Here is an 18115-nt window from a genome sequence, read left to right as displayed (position 1 = left end):
AGTTTTGATTTCCCAGAAACTTCTTACCTACAATAAGTTTCAATATCTCTAACTAACAATAGAGTGAAACTCATTCTTGTGTAGAAGCAAGCTAGCAGAAAGTCTCCAGTATTCTTTGCCGGTGGTAACCCCCACATATGCTACTTGGAAACAGGGGCCCATGAAGTGGAAAACACCTAGCTCAGGTAAAGAAAGGCATGAGCAGGATGGGTGGCTCCGGACATATGGCAATAGAAACAGTTATTAAAAGTCTTCTAACCAAAAACGGTCCAGGACCAGATGGGCATAATTCTACCAAACTTTCTAAGAAGAGCTAATACCAATACTCCTCAAATTATTCTACAAAATAGAAATAGAAAGGACATTGCGGAATTCATTCTATGGGGCTACGGTCACCCTGATACCTAAACAATACAAAGACTCAACAAAGACAGAATTTCAGACCAATTTTCCTTATGAACATCAATGCAAAAAATACTTAATTAAATATTTGCAAACCAAATTCAAGAATATATCAAAAACATCATCCACCATCGTCAACTATGCTTCATCCCAGGGATGCAGGGATGGTTCAGCATACAAAAATCCATCAATGTAACCCACCATATAAACAAACTGAAAGAAAAAAACCCCACATGATCATCTCATTAGATGCTGAAAAACTCTTCAACAAAATCCAACACCCCTTCATGATAAAAGTGTTGGAGAGATCACAGTTGATTTTATTGTGTTTAAAGATATGCACCTTGGATCTGCACACCTAAACACAATAAAGGCAATTTACAGCAAGCCAATAGCCAACATCAAATAAAATGGGGGAGAAACTTAAAGCAATTCCACTAAAAACTAGAATAAGACAAGGACACTCACTCTCTCTGTATCTATTCAATATCGTACTTGAAAGTCTAGCTAGAGCAATAAGACAACTAAAGGAGATCAAGGGAATGCAAATTAAAAAGGAGACTATTTGCAGAGGATATGATAGTATATATGTGACCCCAAAAATTCTACCTATAGCTCCTATAGCTGAGAAATACCTTCAACAAAGTGGTTGGATACAAAATTAACTAAGAAACAAAACAAAACAAAAACCCCAGCAGTGCTTCTTTATACAAATGATGAATAGGCTGAGAAAGAAATTAGGGAAATAATACCCCTCGCAATAGCCACAGATAATATAAAATATCTTGCTGTGAGTCTGACCAAACAAGTGAAAGATCTGTGTGACAAAAACTTCAAGTCTCTGAAGAAACTGAAGAAGACCTCAGAAGATGGAAAGATCTCCCATGCTCATGGATTGGCAGGATTAATATTGCAAAAAAATTGGCTATCTTACCAAAAGCAATCTACAGATTCAATGCAATTCCGATCGAGAGTCCAACACAATTCTTTACAGACCTTGAAAGAGTAATTCTCAACTTCACATGGAAAAATTAAAAACTCAAGATAGCTAAAACAATCCTATATAAAAAAGACATTCTGGAGATATCACCATCCCTGATTTCGAGCTGTACTACAGAGCAATAGTAATTAAAACCACATGGTAGTAACATAAAGGCAGACAGGTTGATCAATGGAATCAAATCAAAGAACCAGAAGTAAATTCACACACGTACGGACACTTGATTTTTGACAAAGAAACCAAAACCATACAATGGAAAAGGGAAAGAAAGCATCTTCAACAAATGATGCCGCTCTAACTGAATCTGCATGTAGAATGCAAATAGATCCATCTCTATCACCTGCACAAAGCTTGTGTCCAAGTTCATCAAAGACCTCAACATAAAACCAGTGCACTAGGGGTTGGGGATTTAGCTCAGTGGTAGAGCGCTTGCCTAGGAAGCGCAAGGCCCTGGGTTTGGTCCCCAGCTCGAAAAAAAAGAACCAAAAAAAAACCAAAAAACAAAAAACAAACAAAACAAAACAAAAAAAAACAAAAACAAAAAAAAACCAGTGCACTAAGTCTGATAGAAGATAAAGTGTGGAATAGCCTTGAACGCATTGGCACAGGACACAACTTCCTGAACAGAACACCAATGGCTCAGGCACTAAGATCGACAATTAATAAATGGGACCTCAAGAAACTGAAAAGCTTCTGTAAAACAAAGGACACTGTCAATAGGACAAAATGGCAGCCTATAGCATGGGAAAAGATCTTCATCAGCCCTACATCTGACAGAAGGCTGATATCCAAAATATATAAAGAAAGAACTCAAGAAATTAGACCTCAAGACCCCCAAAAACCTAAATTAAAAATGGGGTATAGAGTTAAACATAGATTCTCAACAGAGGACTAATGGCCAGGAATCACTTAAAGAAATGTTCAACATCCTTCGTCATCAGGGAAATACAAATCATAACAACTTTTGAGAGTCATCTTAAACCCATCAGAATGGCTAAGATCAAAAACGCAAGTGACAGCACATGCTGGTGAGGAACACTCCTCCATTGCTGGCTGGAATGCAAACTTGTACAGCCATTTGAAAATCAAGTTGGTGGTTTTTCAGAAAATGAGGATAGTTCCACTTCAAGACTCAGTTATATCACTCCGGGCATATACCCAAAAGATGCTCCATCATACCACAAGGATACTTGCTCTACTATGTTCATAATAGCTTTATTCATAGTAGCCAGAAACTGGAAACAATCTAGATGTCCTTTACCCAAAGAATAGATAAGGAAAATGTGATACATTTACACAATAGATATTACTTAGCTATTTTTTTTTCTTTTTTTTCGGAGCTGGGGACCGAACCCAGGGCCTTGTGCTCGCTAGGCAAGCGCTCTACCACTGAGCTAAACCCCCAACCCTTACTTAGCTATTAAAAACAGTGACATCATGAAATTTGCAGGCAAATGGATGGAACTAAAAAAGATCACCCTGAGTGAGGTAAACCAGACTCAGAAGGACAAACATGGTATGTACTCACTTATAAGTGAATATTAGTCATAAAGCACAGGATAACCATGTTACAATCCACAGATCCAAAGAAGTGTAGTGAGGATGGAGAGAGAGAGAAAACTGGGGAAGGAACTGGAATCAGTGGGAGGCATCTCTGGGATGAACTAGAAACCTATGACAGTGGAAACTCCCAAAAATCTATGAAGTTGACCCTAGCTAAGACTCCTAGCAATGGAGATATGGAACCTTAAACAGCCCCTCCTGTAATTAGTAAGACTTCCAATGAGGGAGGGGACACCAACCCAGCCATAAAAACCTTCGATTCACAATTTGTCCTGCCTACAAGATGGGGAGGAATAAAGAGGAGCAGAAATGAGGGAATGGCCAACCAATGACTGGTCCAACTTGAGACCCATGCCAAGAGAGAGAGAACACCCCACACCTGACGCTATTAATGATATTCTGCTATAACTGCAGACAGGAGCCTAGCATAAGTGTCATCTGAAAGGCTTCACCCGGCAGGCAATAGAAACAGATGCAGAGACCCACAGCCAAACAGTAAGTGGAGCTCAAGGGACTTTGTGGAAGAGAGGGAGAAAAGATTGAAGGAGCCAGAGAGGACAAAGACACACACACACACACACAAAATCTACAGAATCAACTAACCTGGGCTCGTAGGGCGTCACTGGGACTGAACCACCCACCAGAGTGCATGCATGGGATGGACATAGGCCTCCTGAACATATCAACAGATGTACAACTTTATCTTCATGTGGGACCCCTAACAGAAGGAGCAGGAGCTGTTTGTGACTCTGCTGTCTACCTTTGGATCCCTTTCCTCTAACTGCTGCCTTGTTTAGCCTCAATAAAAGAAGATGCACTAGTCCTACTGCACTCTGATATGCCAAGGCAGTTTGATATCCATGGGAGGGCTCCCCTTCTCAGAGGAGAAAGGGAGGGGTGGGGTGGGAGAGGTGAGTGAGAGGGAGGGACTGGGAGGAGAGGGGGCAAAGCTGCAATTGGGATGTAAAGTAAATACATTAACCAACTAATAAAAAGAAGCTATTTCACAGTCATAACATCTTTATTCTTTTGTTTTTATTTTTTAAGACAGGGTTTCTCTATGTGGTCCTGTGTGTCCTCGCACTTGCTATGTAGACTAGGCTGGCTTCGAATTCATAGAGATCTGCCTGCTCCTGGGGGATCAAGGGTATGTGCCACCATGAGTGGCCAAATCATCTTTATTCTAATTAATAATGGGAGGATTACACATAACAACCATAAAAGAAATAGGGTTTTTCTTCCATAAGAAAATTAATACAGGTGTAGGTTTGTAATCCCAGCACTTAGGAGGCAGGGGCAAGAGGATCAGAGTTCAAAGTCATCCTTACCTACATAATGAACTCCAGGTCAACTTGGGCTATGTGAGATCTTGTGTCAAAAAACCCACAACCAAAGCAAAGCAACACAATAACAAGAACTCATGGCCAGGCATGGTGGCACACAAATGCCTTTAATCCCAGCTCTTAGGAGGCAGAGGCAGGCAGATCTCTGTGAGTTCTAAGCCAGCCTGGTTTATATAGTGAGTTCCAGGACAGCTAGGGCTACATCATGAGATCCTGTCTCAAAATGAAACAAAACACCAAAAAGACAACTTCAAAAAAAAAGGGGGGAGGGATTCATCATTGTGTCTCCAAAATCAGAACAGTAAACACTTTCAGCAGTAAAAGGACAGAGAGTCACATTTCTCAGTGCAAACTTCAAAAATAATTGGAAGACAGCAAACAGTAACATTGCTCAGTGATTTAAAAATAACTACAAAGTTGGGAAATGCTAATTACACTGATGTGACCAGTACACAATGCATGCATCTGTTAAAATACCATTATGTGTGTGTGTGTATCCATATCTATACATCCTAATAAAAGTGCAATTACTGACATTAATAAAATGATACAAAATGGCAGAAGCGCTAAGATCACCACTTAGTAAGCGAAGGTGCCCTCACCTCATGCCATTGTCCAGCTGGCTGGTTTTATTTGTGTTGGCGTCCCACAGATAGATGCAGCTGGACTTCTCAGCAATCACCGCCAGGATGTCACCATCTTTGTCCCAATCCATGGCAACGCAGTTGCTTTTAGGAAAGAGGATGCCATTACTATCCATGTCTCGGACGTCAGATGGAAGAAACAGACACCCAGCCATCTATGACTTCCTTCTTTGATGGATCATGATATAGAAGCATAAGCCAAATAAATCCTTTCCTCCCCAATAAATCCTGCTTTTGGTCATGGGGTTTTATCATAGCAGTAGAAGCTCTAGTTAGCCTAAGTTGGCAGCGAGATAGTGAGGTACTGTGTGACGGACAGAACTATGCTGCTTTGGGGAGGACTGTGGAAGGACTTTGGAACTTTGGTCTAGAAAAGCCACTGAGAGTTTAAAGCTTGGTGAGGTATTCTGTGGGCGTGCGGAAGGTAGAAATATAGGGGATGGAGGCCCGGCTTCTGCAGTTTGAGTGTCAAGAACTTTATTTGGGCCAATGCACATTCTGAGTGAAGCTCAGCTGAGGCTTGAGTCAGCTGTGGTTAACAAAACTCCAGAACCACCTTTGCTTTGCTGGGATAATCGATGCTGGTTCGCTGAAGCTGAGACACTAGCAGTGATTTAGAAGAGACCAGCATCACTGAAGTAAACTTTTCTGGAAGTCATTCCTCAGCACACAGAAGCTGTGTTCCAGAGGCGGCTAAGGTTGCACCTCATGTTGGCCACAGAACTTGGCAGTATAATAGTCACCCAGCTGGTACTGGTTTTGAAGGGATGAAGGGGTCATGGACAGCAGCTAAGGCTTGGCACTGTGAGAAGCCAGGAGGGGACTTTGGTGAAGTTACAGCCTCAGTAGCAGTTGAAGGCCCAGGATGAAGCTGAGGTTTGGTACCATAAAGAGAGCCCAGGAGAGGCTATTGGTGAAACTTGAGCCCAGTTACAGCAGAGACCCCAGCACTTTGGAGATGCCAGTACCATGGGATGACCACCAAGAAAAGCAGCAGCAGTGGAGTGGACCCTGGCTGAGCTTAGAAGACAGCTGGGTGTCCTGCCAAGGGAGGGGCCAGAGAAGTGACCCAAGGCCTTTGGAGGAGCCCAGGAGCCCAGAAATGGATCCTAGACACTGGACACTGAGTTAATTACAGTTGGAGTTTGGTTTTCCTTTGTGCCCTGGTTCTTCCCTCCCAAAGTAAAAAGTAATTTATTTTTTTAATTTTATAGGAACCCACAGTTGAGAGACATTAGCTTTTATAAGACTCTGGATTTGAAAAAAGCCTGGCTATTTTAAAGAGACAGAATTTCTAAGTGTTTGAATTTTTAAAGGCTGTGGAACTTTTTAAGTATGTGGGACTTTATATTGTGATGTGTTTATCAATGTGTGGCCTTAGGAATGAACAAGGAGGAAAGGTTATGGCTTAACAATGGCTTGTTTGTGTTTCAAGGGCCCAGCTATGCAGGCTAGTTTTATGCCAACTGACACAAACCATAGTGATCAGAGAGGCTAGAGCCTCAACTGAGAAAATGCCTTCATAAGGTTGGGCTATGGGCCAGCCCATAGAGCATTTTCTTAACAAGTGATTGATAGGGAAGAGACTGGCCCATTGTGGGTGGGGCCACCTCTGGGTTCATGGTCCTGAATTCTATGTGAAGGCAGACGAGAAAACGCTCCTCATTCCATGCTCCTTCCCTTTTTGAGTTCCCATCCTGATTTCCTTTAATGATGAACAGTGATATGGAAGTGTAAGTCAAATAAACCCTTCCCTCCCCCTTGCTTGTGGTCATGGTGTTTTATCAGAGCAATAGTTATCCTATCTAGACAGTCAGTACCAAGCACTTGGTGGAATGAGTGAGCAAGATCAGGAGTTCAAGGTCATCCGCAGCTACATACCGAGTTCAAAGCAAGCCTGGCTATATGAGACACTATCTCAGAAATATATATATATATATATATATATATACACATATATATGATGCATACATATAATTTTTAATTTTATAATTTATATATATTATATATAATGTATAGATATAATTTTTTAATTTTATAATTTCTCCAATTCTCAAAAAAAACAGACTTCATTTATACAATGCTATTTTTCAACTGGCCACTCTTTGCTCTTGGGTAGTGGCTAAAATATACTATGATTTACATTTTGGCTGGCAATTACTTTATTTTTCAAATGGTTAAGATGTGTTTGGGAATGTTAATTTCCTTTAACAGTCTTAGAAATTTTGGGGAGCATAGAATTGCAAAGTTTTCAAATCATTGACAAAGTTATCATTTGCCAACTTAAGACTGACAATTAGCATTTTATCGGTCTGGAGATCCTCTCTGGTCAAATTCAACTAGCAGGAATCCAGCTGCAGAGTTCAGATGAGGTCCTTATACAAGTGAAACAGGGGTCACAGATAAACAATGAAGCTCCCATAATGTACTCAGGGCAGCCTTTTTACTGGGTGCCTTCTTTTAGGCATAATCACTAAGTAACTAATTTAATCTCATTTCTCAAAATACGTTAATCAGAAGCAACACTGAGGAGCGTGGGAGATGGAGAAACACGCTTCAGAAGGACGAGGCAGACAGGCGGGAGAAGCTGGGGAAGGAAACCACTTGACTTGGAGAGGTGGGCAACAGATAAAGGGAACTATGAGGGCAGCGAGTCAGTGAAAAGCACAGCAGCACAGTCCACTGGGGCCAGGGAGTCTCCGTGTTAGTTCCTGCTGAGTGCCTACTCTACTGAGTGCCTACTCTACACTGAACTCACAGTGATTCCCAACAGCCGAAGACATCTTCACTCTCTAAGGAACTTTTCTCTAATGATATGCTGGAATGCTGGAGAGGAAAGGCCAAAATAGATACAGATTGGGTATTCCTAATGGGGAAATCCTTATTTTGTAATCTTGTTTTCATTTTCATGTGTAGGAGAGAGAGAGAGAGAGAGAGAGAGAGAGAGAGAGAGAGAGAGAGAGTGAGAGTGTGTGTGTGTGTGTGTGTGTGTAGGCTTCGGGTGAACCACCATTCTCCCCTTGCCCTGGTATTTATGTGTTCTCAGGATCTGAACTCTGGTCTTCCTGTTTGTGGGGCAAGTGCTTTAACCACAGCCCCAGAGAAACCTCATTTTGGACTCACTTATCGCACTGACATAAAGCTTCCCTGTGACTAATTATGTATGCAGATATAAACTCTAACTCAAGTGACACACACATGCTTTACTAACTTCGGCCTAAAGAAAGCAATCCTTTTTATAATTAGAGAAAACAAAACAAAAAGAACAGACGGGGCTGTTCATTTGGTTTAATTTTTATTGTTTATTTTATGTACACTGGTGTTTTGCCTGTATGTATGTCTGGTGAGGATGTCAGATCTCGGACAGTTGTGAGCTGCCATGTGGGTGCTGGGAGTTAGACCTGTCCTCTAGAGAGCCCAGACGCAGTCTGATTTAAGACAGTAATGTTTTTGTTGCTTTAGGCAGCAAAGCTTGATGTTTTCAGTCCAACCCTGTACTTACCCAGGTAAGCTAATTTCACTTCTTTTTTGGCCATGGCGATCAAAGATTTTAACAACAGAGTCAGCTCTGAAAGCAAGTAGAACAAAAAAGTTATTTCAATATTGCTTATTTATCCATGCATTTAAAAAGTAGACTTCATTTCATCTGATGCCAGTGTTCTCTCATGGTGGTTTTATAATTTGTATTTTAAAAGGCTATGACCAAGGAAAAGGCTGTGATATTAATGGTAGTGTTTCTTTCTACTACAGATCGATCACACAAGAATTTCCACGGAAGAGACAGTATGAGCACATTTTAGGTGAGCTCTCTCTCTCTCTCTCTCTCTCTCTCTCTCTCTCTCTCTCTCTCTCTCTGTCACACACACACACACACACACACACACACACACACACACACACACAGCCACTATTTCAAACTCACTCTTTTCTTACCCTGTTACTGCAAGGTAGTTTCCTGATGACTTTTGCCAGGCAAACTGTATTGGAGCACCAAGCCAAGTCTTTTCTAGCAGGGAGAAAACGCGCTAAAAAATAAATAAACATGAGTTTTACATTCTTAAAAAAAATGAGGAATTGGTTAGAAAATATGTCAAAGTTTAATCATGCAGATATGTAGAATGCAGAATGAATGATGATGTTTATTCAAAAATAAATAAATAAATAAATAAATAAATAAATAAATAAATAAATAAAGGTACGAGCCAGGCACGGTGGCTTACACCTTAACCCCCGGCACTTGGCAGACAGCGGGATCTCTGTGAGTGTGAGGGCAGGCAAGCCTAGATTACACAGAGTTACAGGCCAGCCAGGGACACAGAGTGAGACCCTGTTTCAAAACAAACAAACAAATTAAAAACTGAACAAAACAAAACCAACGTCAATGAACTTATATAAGTAGTGGGTGCAGCAGAACGGACTTTGTGATGGTTAGCTTTAACTGTTGACACAACCTGGGAGCACCTGGGGAGACAGGCTCAACGAGGGGCTTTCACACTGGGTTGGCCTATCTTGATGTGGGAAGACCCACTGTGGGAGGCACCATTCCCTAGGCAGTGGGTCCTGAATTATAAAAGAGAAATGATCTGAGAACAAGCAAGCAGGAATGCATGCCTTTACTTCTCTGTGTGTTTGACTGAGGGTGTGATGTGACTGGCTGCTTTAAGTGCCTGCCATTGTGCCTCCCTTTCTCCATGGACTATAATCTGGAACTGTAAACTGAACTAAACCTGCTCCCCTAAGTTGTTCTTGTCAGGTAACTTTATCACAGCAACAGAATGAAACTAGAACAGACTTCAAGGTAAAAGAGAGATTATCATAGAACTTTGTTTTGTTCTTTTATTTAACTGCTTTGGGACAGCATCTCAATATGTAGCTTTGGCTAGGACTTGCTATTTAGAGCAGTCTGGCCTCAAACACATAAAGATCCACCTGTCTTTGCCTTTGGTATTAAAGGTATATGCCTTTAAATGTCTTCAATTGTTAACTTTATAAAAACATGCCATGTTTATAAAAACATGTCACGTGCTTTATGCATGCTGAAAGAATTTAAACATGAATTTATTAAGTGTGACACAGATTTGGGGGTTAAGTTGATCAAAATTACTATTTAAAAGTCTTGGGTAGACCTAAGATGCTTACAGCCCCTTTAAAATTCCTTCTTTTACTCACTACTTAACCTATTTCTTCATCATATATTTACATTGCACATTTGCTGGGCAATATATCACGTGGGGAACCTTTACATTGATACAGTCTACTGAGGTCCTTATAGTTGCACTTATCATAATTATAAAATATATGTCAGATTTCAAAGACTATGAGAAACACAAATGATACCATGAACAATTTGTTGTTTTTCAGATAGGGTCTCTTTGTATAGCCCTGGCTGTCCTGGAACTCACTATGTAGACAGAGCTAAGCTCAAACTCAAGGAATCCACCTGCCTCTAGCTCCACAGAGTAATGGGATTGGAGATGTGGGCTGATTCACTGATACCAATGAATGCTGGCTTCATTGATAATTTTTATTATATGTTGATATAAATTTCAGAGATACTCGGCAAAACAAAACGTATTATCACACTTTTATCTGTTTCCTTAACAATTTTATTGTTGCTATTTAGTCAAAAATTTGAAATTTCATCAACTTATATTATTCTTATATCAGACTGCTACAATATAGAATACTTAGGAACATGATCCTAGATGAAGACATATTCGATTTAAATACTGTAGATTAATCAGTCACACTCTTATCCAGGTAGATGCAGCTTAGATACTGTGGCAGAAGATTCTGATCTGAGTGGCAACACAACCCCTCCAATGCTATCTGAACATACTCTGTGCCCACATCCTGAAAACCAGTGTCCTGGAGCCGCAACTTAAAGTAGAGGTGCGCTACGATCCCAAGCACACATGGGTTTTGTCCGGCATGGACACTCAGGTATTCAAGAGCATCCTACTTCTGCATCTGTGGGAATACATCATCCTTAAACCTGACTTTATTCCTTCCATGGCAGATCTGACTTGGGCTGTGATCTTACAGGTTACACTATTTCCTTCCACAGAGTCATAGCTGCTCTAGGTACATCCAAGAGATAAAAGTTACAGCTTTCCAACCAGAGAACCAAAGGTTTGCTTATTGCAAGTCATCGTAACTCTCAAGCACAGGAGTTTCAACTGTAAAGAGAATAGTATTTGCTGATTTCTGACACTCCACATTGGAAAGTGAATCACCCTTCAGAAGCAAGTCATGCAAAATTATCTGCCAATTCCAACGAACCCACAAGAGCCACGGAGAAGCTTTAGGAAAGCTAAAACCATTTTAAAATCGGACTTTCCATTTCTTTGCCAGAGCAGTGTGGGGTAGGTATCTCTGAGGTAAATCACAGGAGTGAAGCAGCTGGCCCGGTGTAATTCACAACAAACCCAATCAGAAAACCTGAGTGTAGTGGAGGACGCACATAGGTGTGCAGATTTCTCCATCATGTGTTCTAGCGACCAGGGTTCTGCACACAGGACAAGTCACAGGACAAGCAATTCTTGATTACTGTTTTAGAGACTTTTTATTCTCCCTAGGGCTCTGGGCTTGTTTTGCCTAGGATTAAGCCACAAGAAATGAGGCAGCTCGCTATATCGGGTCACCTCCACAGCGACTGGTTCCAGGCGCTGAGTAGTTCGGGCATCCTCATATCAGGCTTCTACCAGATTCCAGAGGCCACAGGCCTCCCTCTCCGGCCCGCTCTCCAGAGTTTCCTTTCCCTTCATCCCTAAAAGCCCATCCCCTCCCGCCCGCTCCCGGGGCGCATTCTCCACTCCTCAGCACTTCCAAGGAGGCACAAGGACACAAACTCCTCAGAGTCGCGCTCCGAGAGCTGAGGAAATACAGAGGTGGCCGCGTCTTCTCATCCCGCGGGCATTTGTAAGTTATTTACCTTCATTTCAAGGCTCCAGCGGCAACCCCGATCTTGTAAGTGCGCAGGCGCAACAGAACTCCCCCACCCGGCTACCGCGTTCTCGTCACCCAGGAGACCGTGCAAACAGCAACCAATCAGCGAACGTGGGGCGTGGCTCCCTTGGAGCCCTCCTTTGAGAGAGATGGGCAGGGTAGATAGACTCACGTGATGGAGGTGGAGCTAAGCCCGGGAAGTTGAATGCTTGGAGACTGGTCAACTTCCTGCCTGAGCTCTGATTGGGTCAGGCTGTCAGGAAGGCGGGCCTTGCGGACGGATAGGGTCTTGAGCTCTGTGAGCAGAAGCCACTGGTAGATTGGGGAGAGGATTCCAGTAGAAAAAAAGCAGAACTCAGACGTTTGCAAATTTGGAGTAGGAATTGGCTCATGAGCCAAACGGCTTCTACAAGGTCCATATGTAGAAGGCTTGGAGAAACTAATGTATCATTTCTCACTTTCTCTTTCAGGGTTTGTTTTTGTTTTTGTTTTTGTTTTTGTTTTTGTTTTTTTATTTTGCCCTAAAGGAGATGAGGTATGAGAAGTCGTTTTCTTTCAAGACCATTAAGGCAGTTTTAACTAGTGTGGTTGGGGAGGAATAGTTAAAAAAAAAAAAGAATTTGAGCCTGGTAAAACAAGAAGTTTAGCTAAGCGTAAGCAGTTAGCTGGAGGGAGGGGAGTGGGATTTTTGCAGTCAGTTTAACTGTAGCTAAGATACACTAGCGTGGCATCAGAACCTCGGGTTCCTAGAATAGAGTAGGGCAATTTTCCACAGGGCTTTTCATCAATGAGATAAAATTGTAGTCAAGCCTAAAAAGGCCTCAGTAAGTATACAAGATGGAGAAACTTCTGCACTGTCTTACCCTGTCACAATAGTAACGGGCAAATGGAAAAAACAACACACACACACACACACACACACACTGTCAAACCAAAAAAAAAAGAAAAACCACAACAAAAAACAAAAAGCCAAAACCCAAACAACAACAACAACAAAAATCCTACATGGTTGTATCAATAGCTATAACAAAGCATTTGACAAAATTTAACGTGTAAAATTCTTAAAGAACAAAACCCAACAAGCAAAAGCAAGACAACAACAAAAACCCATACAATAGAAATAGTAAACAGTATCTCCAAATAGCCTGTGGCTGATGTCGTACTTAATGCTAAGAATTTTGACAGTGGTCCCATTAGGAACAAGGCAAGGATGTTCCCTTTTGTGAGTCTTTCTCAATTCTGGTGGAAGTCCTATTAATGCAAGAAGAAGAAAAAAGAAGCAGACTGAGGAGGGAGGTAGAAAAACTGTAGATGATGTGTATGAGTGTGTAGAAAATCAGTAGGGAGGGAGAGAGAGAGACAGAGAGAGAGACACACACACACACAGAGAGACAGCTAATTATATCAAGCCTTTAGGATATAATCTTAATACACAAAGATTAGTCACACCCCTCTATTTCGGTAATGAGCAGATCAGAAATAAAGGATCAGTGTCATTTATATGAATGCCACCCAAAATGTAATGCAGCCCCGAGTCTAGCACCGTATTTACATGCTCGGTATGAAGAACAGTCCAGAACTGAAGACACATATTAAAAGAATTCAAAGGGCTGCAAGGTGACTCAGTGGGTAAGGGTCCTTGTTGCCAAGTTTGACGACTTAATTCCAGGAAACAGCACAATGCCAACATAATGTGGAAGGAGAGAACAAACTACCACAGTTGTCCTCTGACACAATGGCACGTGTGCCAGCACACACAAGTAAATGTAATGAAAAGTTAAAAGCACTAAAATGAAGAGGCAACCCATAGCCATGAATCATAAGATTCGGAATTGTAAGATGCTAGTTTTCCCTCAAGTTGGTCTGTAGCTTTAGTGGAATTATAAGATCCTAACCGGTTTACTAACAAGTGGATTCTGAAATCTATAGGGAGAAGCAGATGGTGCAGAACAGGCACACTGCTGCTGGGATCAGTTTAAGTTTTTAGATGGGCACAGCTACAAATAACCACTCCATTGTTAAAGGAGAAGGAGCACCGAGACTATCTGATTTAAAGACCTAAGACTTCACCATCAAGGGAATGTGGCAGGGCAGGTGAGCTTCCTCTGCAGGTAAAAAACCCTCACTGTGCAAACCTGACAACCTCAGTTTGATCCCTGGAGTAGAACGAGAAAACCACCTCCACAAAGTCATTCTCTGGCCACCACGCATGTCCTGCATCACACATGTGCACTAATATTAATTATTTATTTTTCGATTATTTTCAGTGGACCAATAAGATGGGTAAAGACATTTTCTGCCAGCTTTGATTCTAGGTCCATGTGGTAGAAAGAGCTGACTTCTACAAGTTGCCCTCTGAACTCCACATGTATGCCCAGCACACATTCCCCACTGCAATTAAATAAAGTAAATGTAAAAAGAAATTTTTTTTAAGTGTGTTTAAGACTGTGTGGTAATGATGATAGAAGAGACAAACACATTGGTAGGTCACAACACATCCCAGGGGAAGATCCAAAAAGATTTAGGCAACTGATCTTTGACGATGAGCAAGAGCAGCACAATGAAGCAGCAGGATTGTCTTTCTAAAACACAGTGCTGGAACCACTGTATGTCCACGTGCAAGGGAATCTGAAAGAAGTCTTTCACAAAAAGTACTTGAAACCATTGGTACTGCAGACCAGATGAAATGCTAAATTGTAAATAAGACCATTGTGGTGGTTTGCATACGCTCGATCCACAGGAAGTGGCACTCGTAGGAGGTGTGGCTTTGTTGGTAGATGTAGCCTTGTTGGAGGAAATGTGTCACTGTGTAGGTGAGCTTTGAGGTCTCCTAGTGCCTGAGCTCCGCCCAGTGAGAGTCTTCTCCTGACTCTCTTTGGATCAAGATACAGAGCTCTTGGCTCCTCCAGCACCAAGTCTGCCTGTATGATGCCATGTGAACTTCTGAAACTGTAGCCAGCTCCAATCAAGTGTTTGCCTTTTTAAGAGTTGCCTTGGTCCTGGTGTCTCTTCACAGCAGTAAAAACTTAACTAAGATGCCAATATAGAAGAAAGTCTTAAGTGATCTTGGTTTTGGTGATTTCTTTTTGAGAACAGTGTGAAAGAACAATCCACAGGAGAAATCCTAGATAAATGGAACTTCATTAAAATTGAAGGCAGGGCCAGGACATGGCTCAGGAGTGAAGGCATTCGCTGCCAACACTGACATTCTCAGTTCAATTTCAATACTACATGATAGAAGGAAAGAACAGAATCCTGAAAGCTGTCCTCTGACCTCCAAATGCACACATGTGCAAAAGATAAGCCTAACCGAAGACCAATAAAGAAAACAAAGAACTTTAAATCCAAACAAAAAACAAAAGATTTTGAAATATGCATAAAACATGTCTGACCAAATCCTAGTCAGAAGAGCTCAACAGATGACAAATGGTTTCTTTGGAGGAGAGTTTGGCATTTTCCTACCAAGCTAAGGGTATCTTTGCCATATGACCCAGGACTTGTACTCCTTGTATCTACCCAAACAAAATGAAAACATACCATTCAAAGCCCAGACATTAGCATTTGTAACAATTTCATAGTTTTTAAAATTTGAAGAAACCAAGGTGTTCTTCAGGAGGTGAATGGATAATCCATTGTACTGAGGACTAGCACACATTATAACAACTCAAACAAATGAAGAGGAAGAAGCTGCTTACGAGAAGAGGTTATATTGCTGGGCTATGGATGCACACACCTTTAATTCTAGCACTCAGGAGGTAGGGGCAGCCAGATATCTGCGTTGGAGACCAGACTGGTCTACAGAGTGAGTTCCAGGACAGGTAGAGCCACAAGAAGAAACACTATCTTGAACAAAAGCAGAGAAAAAGACACATAGGACTCCATTCAATGGTCAATTTTATATATAGAAAAACAGCAGTGTGTGTGTGTTTTTGAAATGTGATGAAAATTTTAGACTATTACATGGTGGTTCTGGCTCTGCAATTCTGTGACTGTTGGGTATTGCACACTTCAAAATGGTGGATTTAGTGGTGTATACATTTCATCTCAAGTAAGCTTTTAAAAAAAAGACAGGTGAACTTCATAAAACCTAAGGAAAGAGCATTTTAAGATCTGAGAAGCAAACTTGGGTTACAAATTAGTAGCACTCTTGCTCAGTAAAACCGTAATTAGTCCAGTTGTTATATCGTGTTAGAGAGCATTCCTAATTTATGTACTTAATACCAGTGGCAGCGGCTGACTGGAGAATTGGCTCAGTAGTAAAGACCACAGGCTGAGCTTGGAGAGGATCTAGGTTCATTGCCCAGGCACCCACATGGCAACTCAGAATCATCAGTAACTACAATTTCATGGGATCTGACATCTTCTGACCTCCATGCACACCAGGCACACAGGCAGTGCATAGACACATATGCAGACAAAATACCCATACACACAAAATAACTGGATTTAAACTAAAAACTATCAGTGACAAGCACCTTCAAGATGTGATAATATTGACATATTTATCTTTCCTTGTGTCAAATATTCATTAGGTAATAGATGTACCTGCAACATGGCTCACCAGTTAAGAGTGGTGCTGCCAAGTCTGATGACCTGAGTTCAATACCTGGTTTCCACATGGTGGAAGAAGAGAACTCTTGCAAATTGTCATCTGACATGTGCATACAAATTGTGACACTTAGGCATGCCCCCACCTCAAACAAACAAACAAACAAACAAACAATAAATTTAATTTTAAAGGAAGAAAAATTAAAATATACACAATAAGAGAGAGCATGAAGAGGGACAGGTTTTCTAGGCAGAAAATGGTGTTGACTTTGGTCTTATTTGAGATAGAATGTCACTGTGTTCCCCAGAATGGTCTTCAACTCCTGGGCTGAAGTGATTCTCTAGTCTGTGCATCTTGAGTAGCTGTGACTACAAGAATGTTGTTACTGCCTAGCTTAAGGTTTTTTAATAAAGGAATATAGTTTTGTTTCACAAGGCCATACAAATGTCATATTCATATTAGTAATTATAAATAAGTGTAGTAGGGTGGTCTGGACGCTCTGTTCTCTACCACAAAGGTTAAAACGGTGTATGTAAGAAGCGAGGTATATGCCTCTATGGACAGAAGTCTGGAATGGCAAATGTTCAGCTTCTCCCAGTAGAGTCCAACAGAGTCGGTCAACATGAAAACTAGTTACAGTGAGTTTAACATCTGTTTTCGCGTGGCTGTCTTATTATTGCACAGTTTGCATTTGACTAGGGTCTTTGTGATTGTTTTTCTGTGTGACTTGGATCCAAGATAGCTCATGCATATGATGTTAGATGCTAGTCACCGGCTTAAGAAGTCTGGAGACATCGGTCAAGGCTTCTTCACAAGTAGCCTGCTGAATGCTGTTTCTCTTTATGGCTTGGGCTCCTGGACTCTGAGTTTATGGACTCCCATAAGTGAGTCATAGGAGGCAAAACTGGAAGGTGCAGTGGCAGGAAGTGATGCCCACCACATTCTATTGGTTAAGCAATGTGCGCATCCAGCATAGATTCAAGAGGAATGGAAATATATACTGGACCTCTTGAGGGGGAGAGCCACAACGAATTTATGGTCATTTTTACCACAGGCACCAACACAAGTCAGAAGCAAGACAGTGCAACGGGATAAACATTTTGTCTTTTGAGACAATGTCTTTTTATGTAGCCCAGGCAGTCCTGGAACTATGTAGATCAGGCTGGAACTATGTAGATCAGGCTGGATTCAGACTCACCTCACAATCTGCCTGCCTCTGCCTCTCAAGCGCTGGAAGAGTTCTGATCCTAAACAGATTAGATCTCCCCTCCTCAGGAAGCAAAGATTCCCAGTATGTAGTTCTGTAATTCCAAGGCTGAGGGAGTAGAAGCAGCAGGATCAGGAGTTTGAGGGCAGCATCCATTCTAATAATTTGGGGTCCAACATAGGCTGTGTGAGATCTTACTTCAAACCAACCCCAAAACCAAAAAGAGTTGAATTTGTTTCTCAAATAGAAGCAAAGAATAATTTCATGAGTCAGTCTAGGAATGTATCTTAATAAAAAGCCAGACATTCTAGAAGTTGCCAGCCTAAGCAAGGATGTAGACACCTGTGACAGTCCCTCCCGATACTCTGAGGTAGCACCTGCCAGGTGCTCCCATCCCATCTGCCTCTCAGGACAGAGTTTCCAGCAGGGCTTCATTGCAGCCCTGGACCAGTAGTTCCC

The 18115-nt window shown here is 41.6% G+C and overlaps 1 protein-coding gene across 1 annotated transcript in view; it reads right to left on the bottom strand.

Annotated features, from left to right (window-relative positions):
- Wdr19 (WD repeat domain 19) overlaps positions 1-11948 on the bottom strand; it is a 63092-nt gene extending 51144 nt beyond the window's left edge. The window contains exons 1-4 of the mRNA XM_032916233.1: positions 11887-11948; positions 8886-8977; positions 8455-8520; positions 4911-5036 (exon numbers count right to left, since the gene is read on the bottom strand). Of these exons, the coding sequence (XP_032772124.1) occupies positions 4911-5036; positions 8455-8520; positions 8886-8977; positions 11887-11892 (290 nt within the window). The 5' untranslated portion in view covers positions 11893-11948. The remainder of the gene's footprint in view (positions 1-4910; positions 5037-8454; positions 8521-8885; positions 8978-11886) is intronic.
- Positions 11949-18115: the final 6167 nt, after the last annotated feature.

This window comes from Rattus rattus, chromosome 11 (assembly GCF_011064425.1).
Source record: "Rattus rattus isolate New Zealand chromosome 11, Rrattus_CSIRO_v1, whole genome shotgun sequence".
NCBI classification, from domain to species: Eukaryota; Metazoa; Chordata; class Mammalia; order Rodentia; family Muridae; genus Rattus; species Rattus rattus.
The sequence above is the reverse complement of the archived record's forward strand: the minus strand, read 5'-3'. Positions and strand labels throughout refer to the sequence as shown.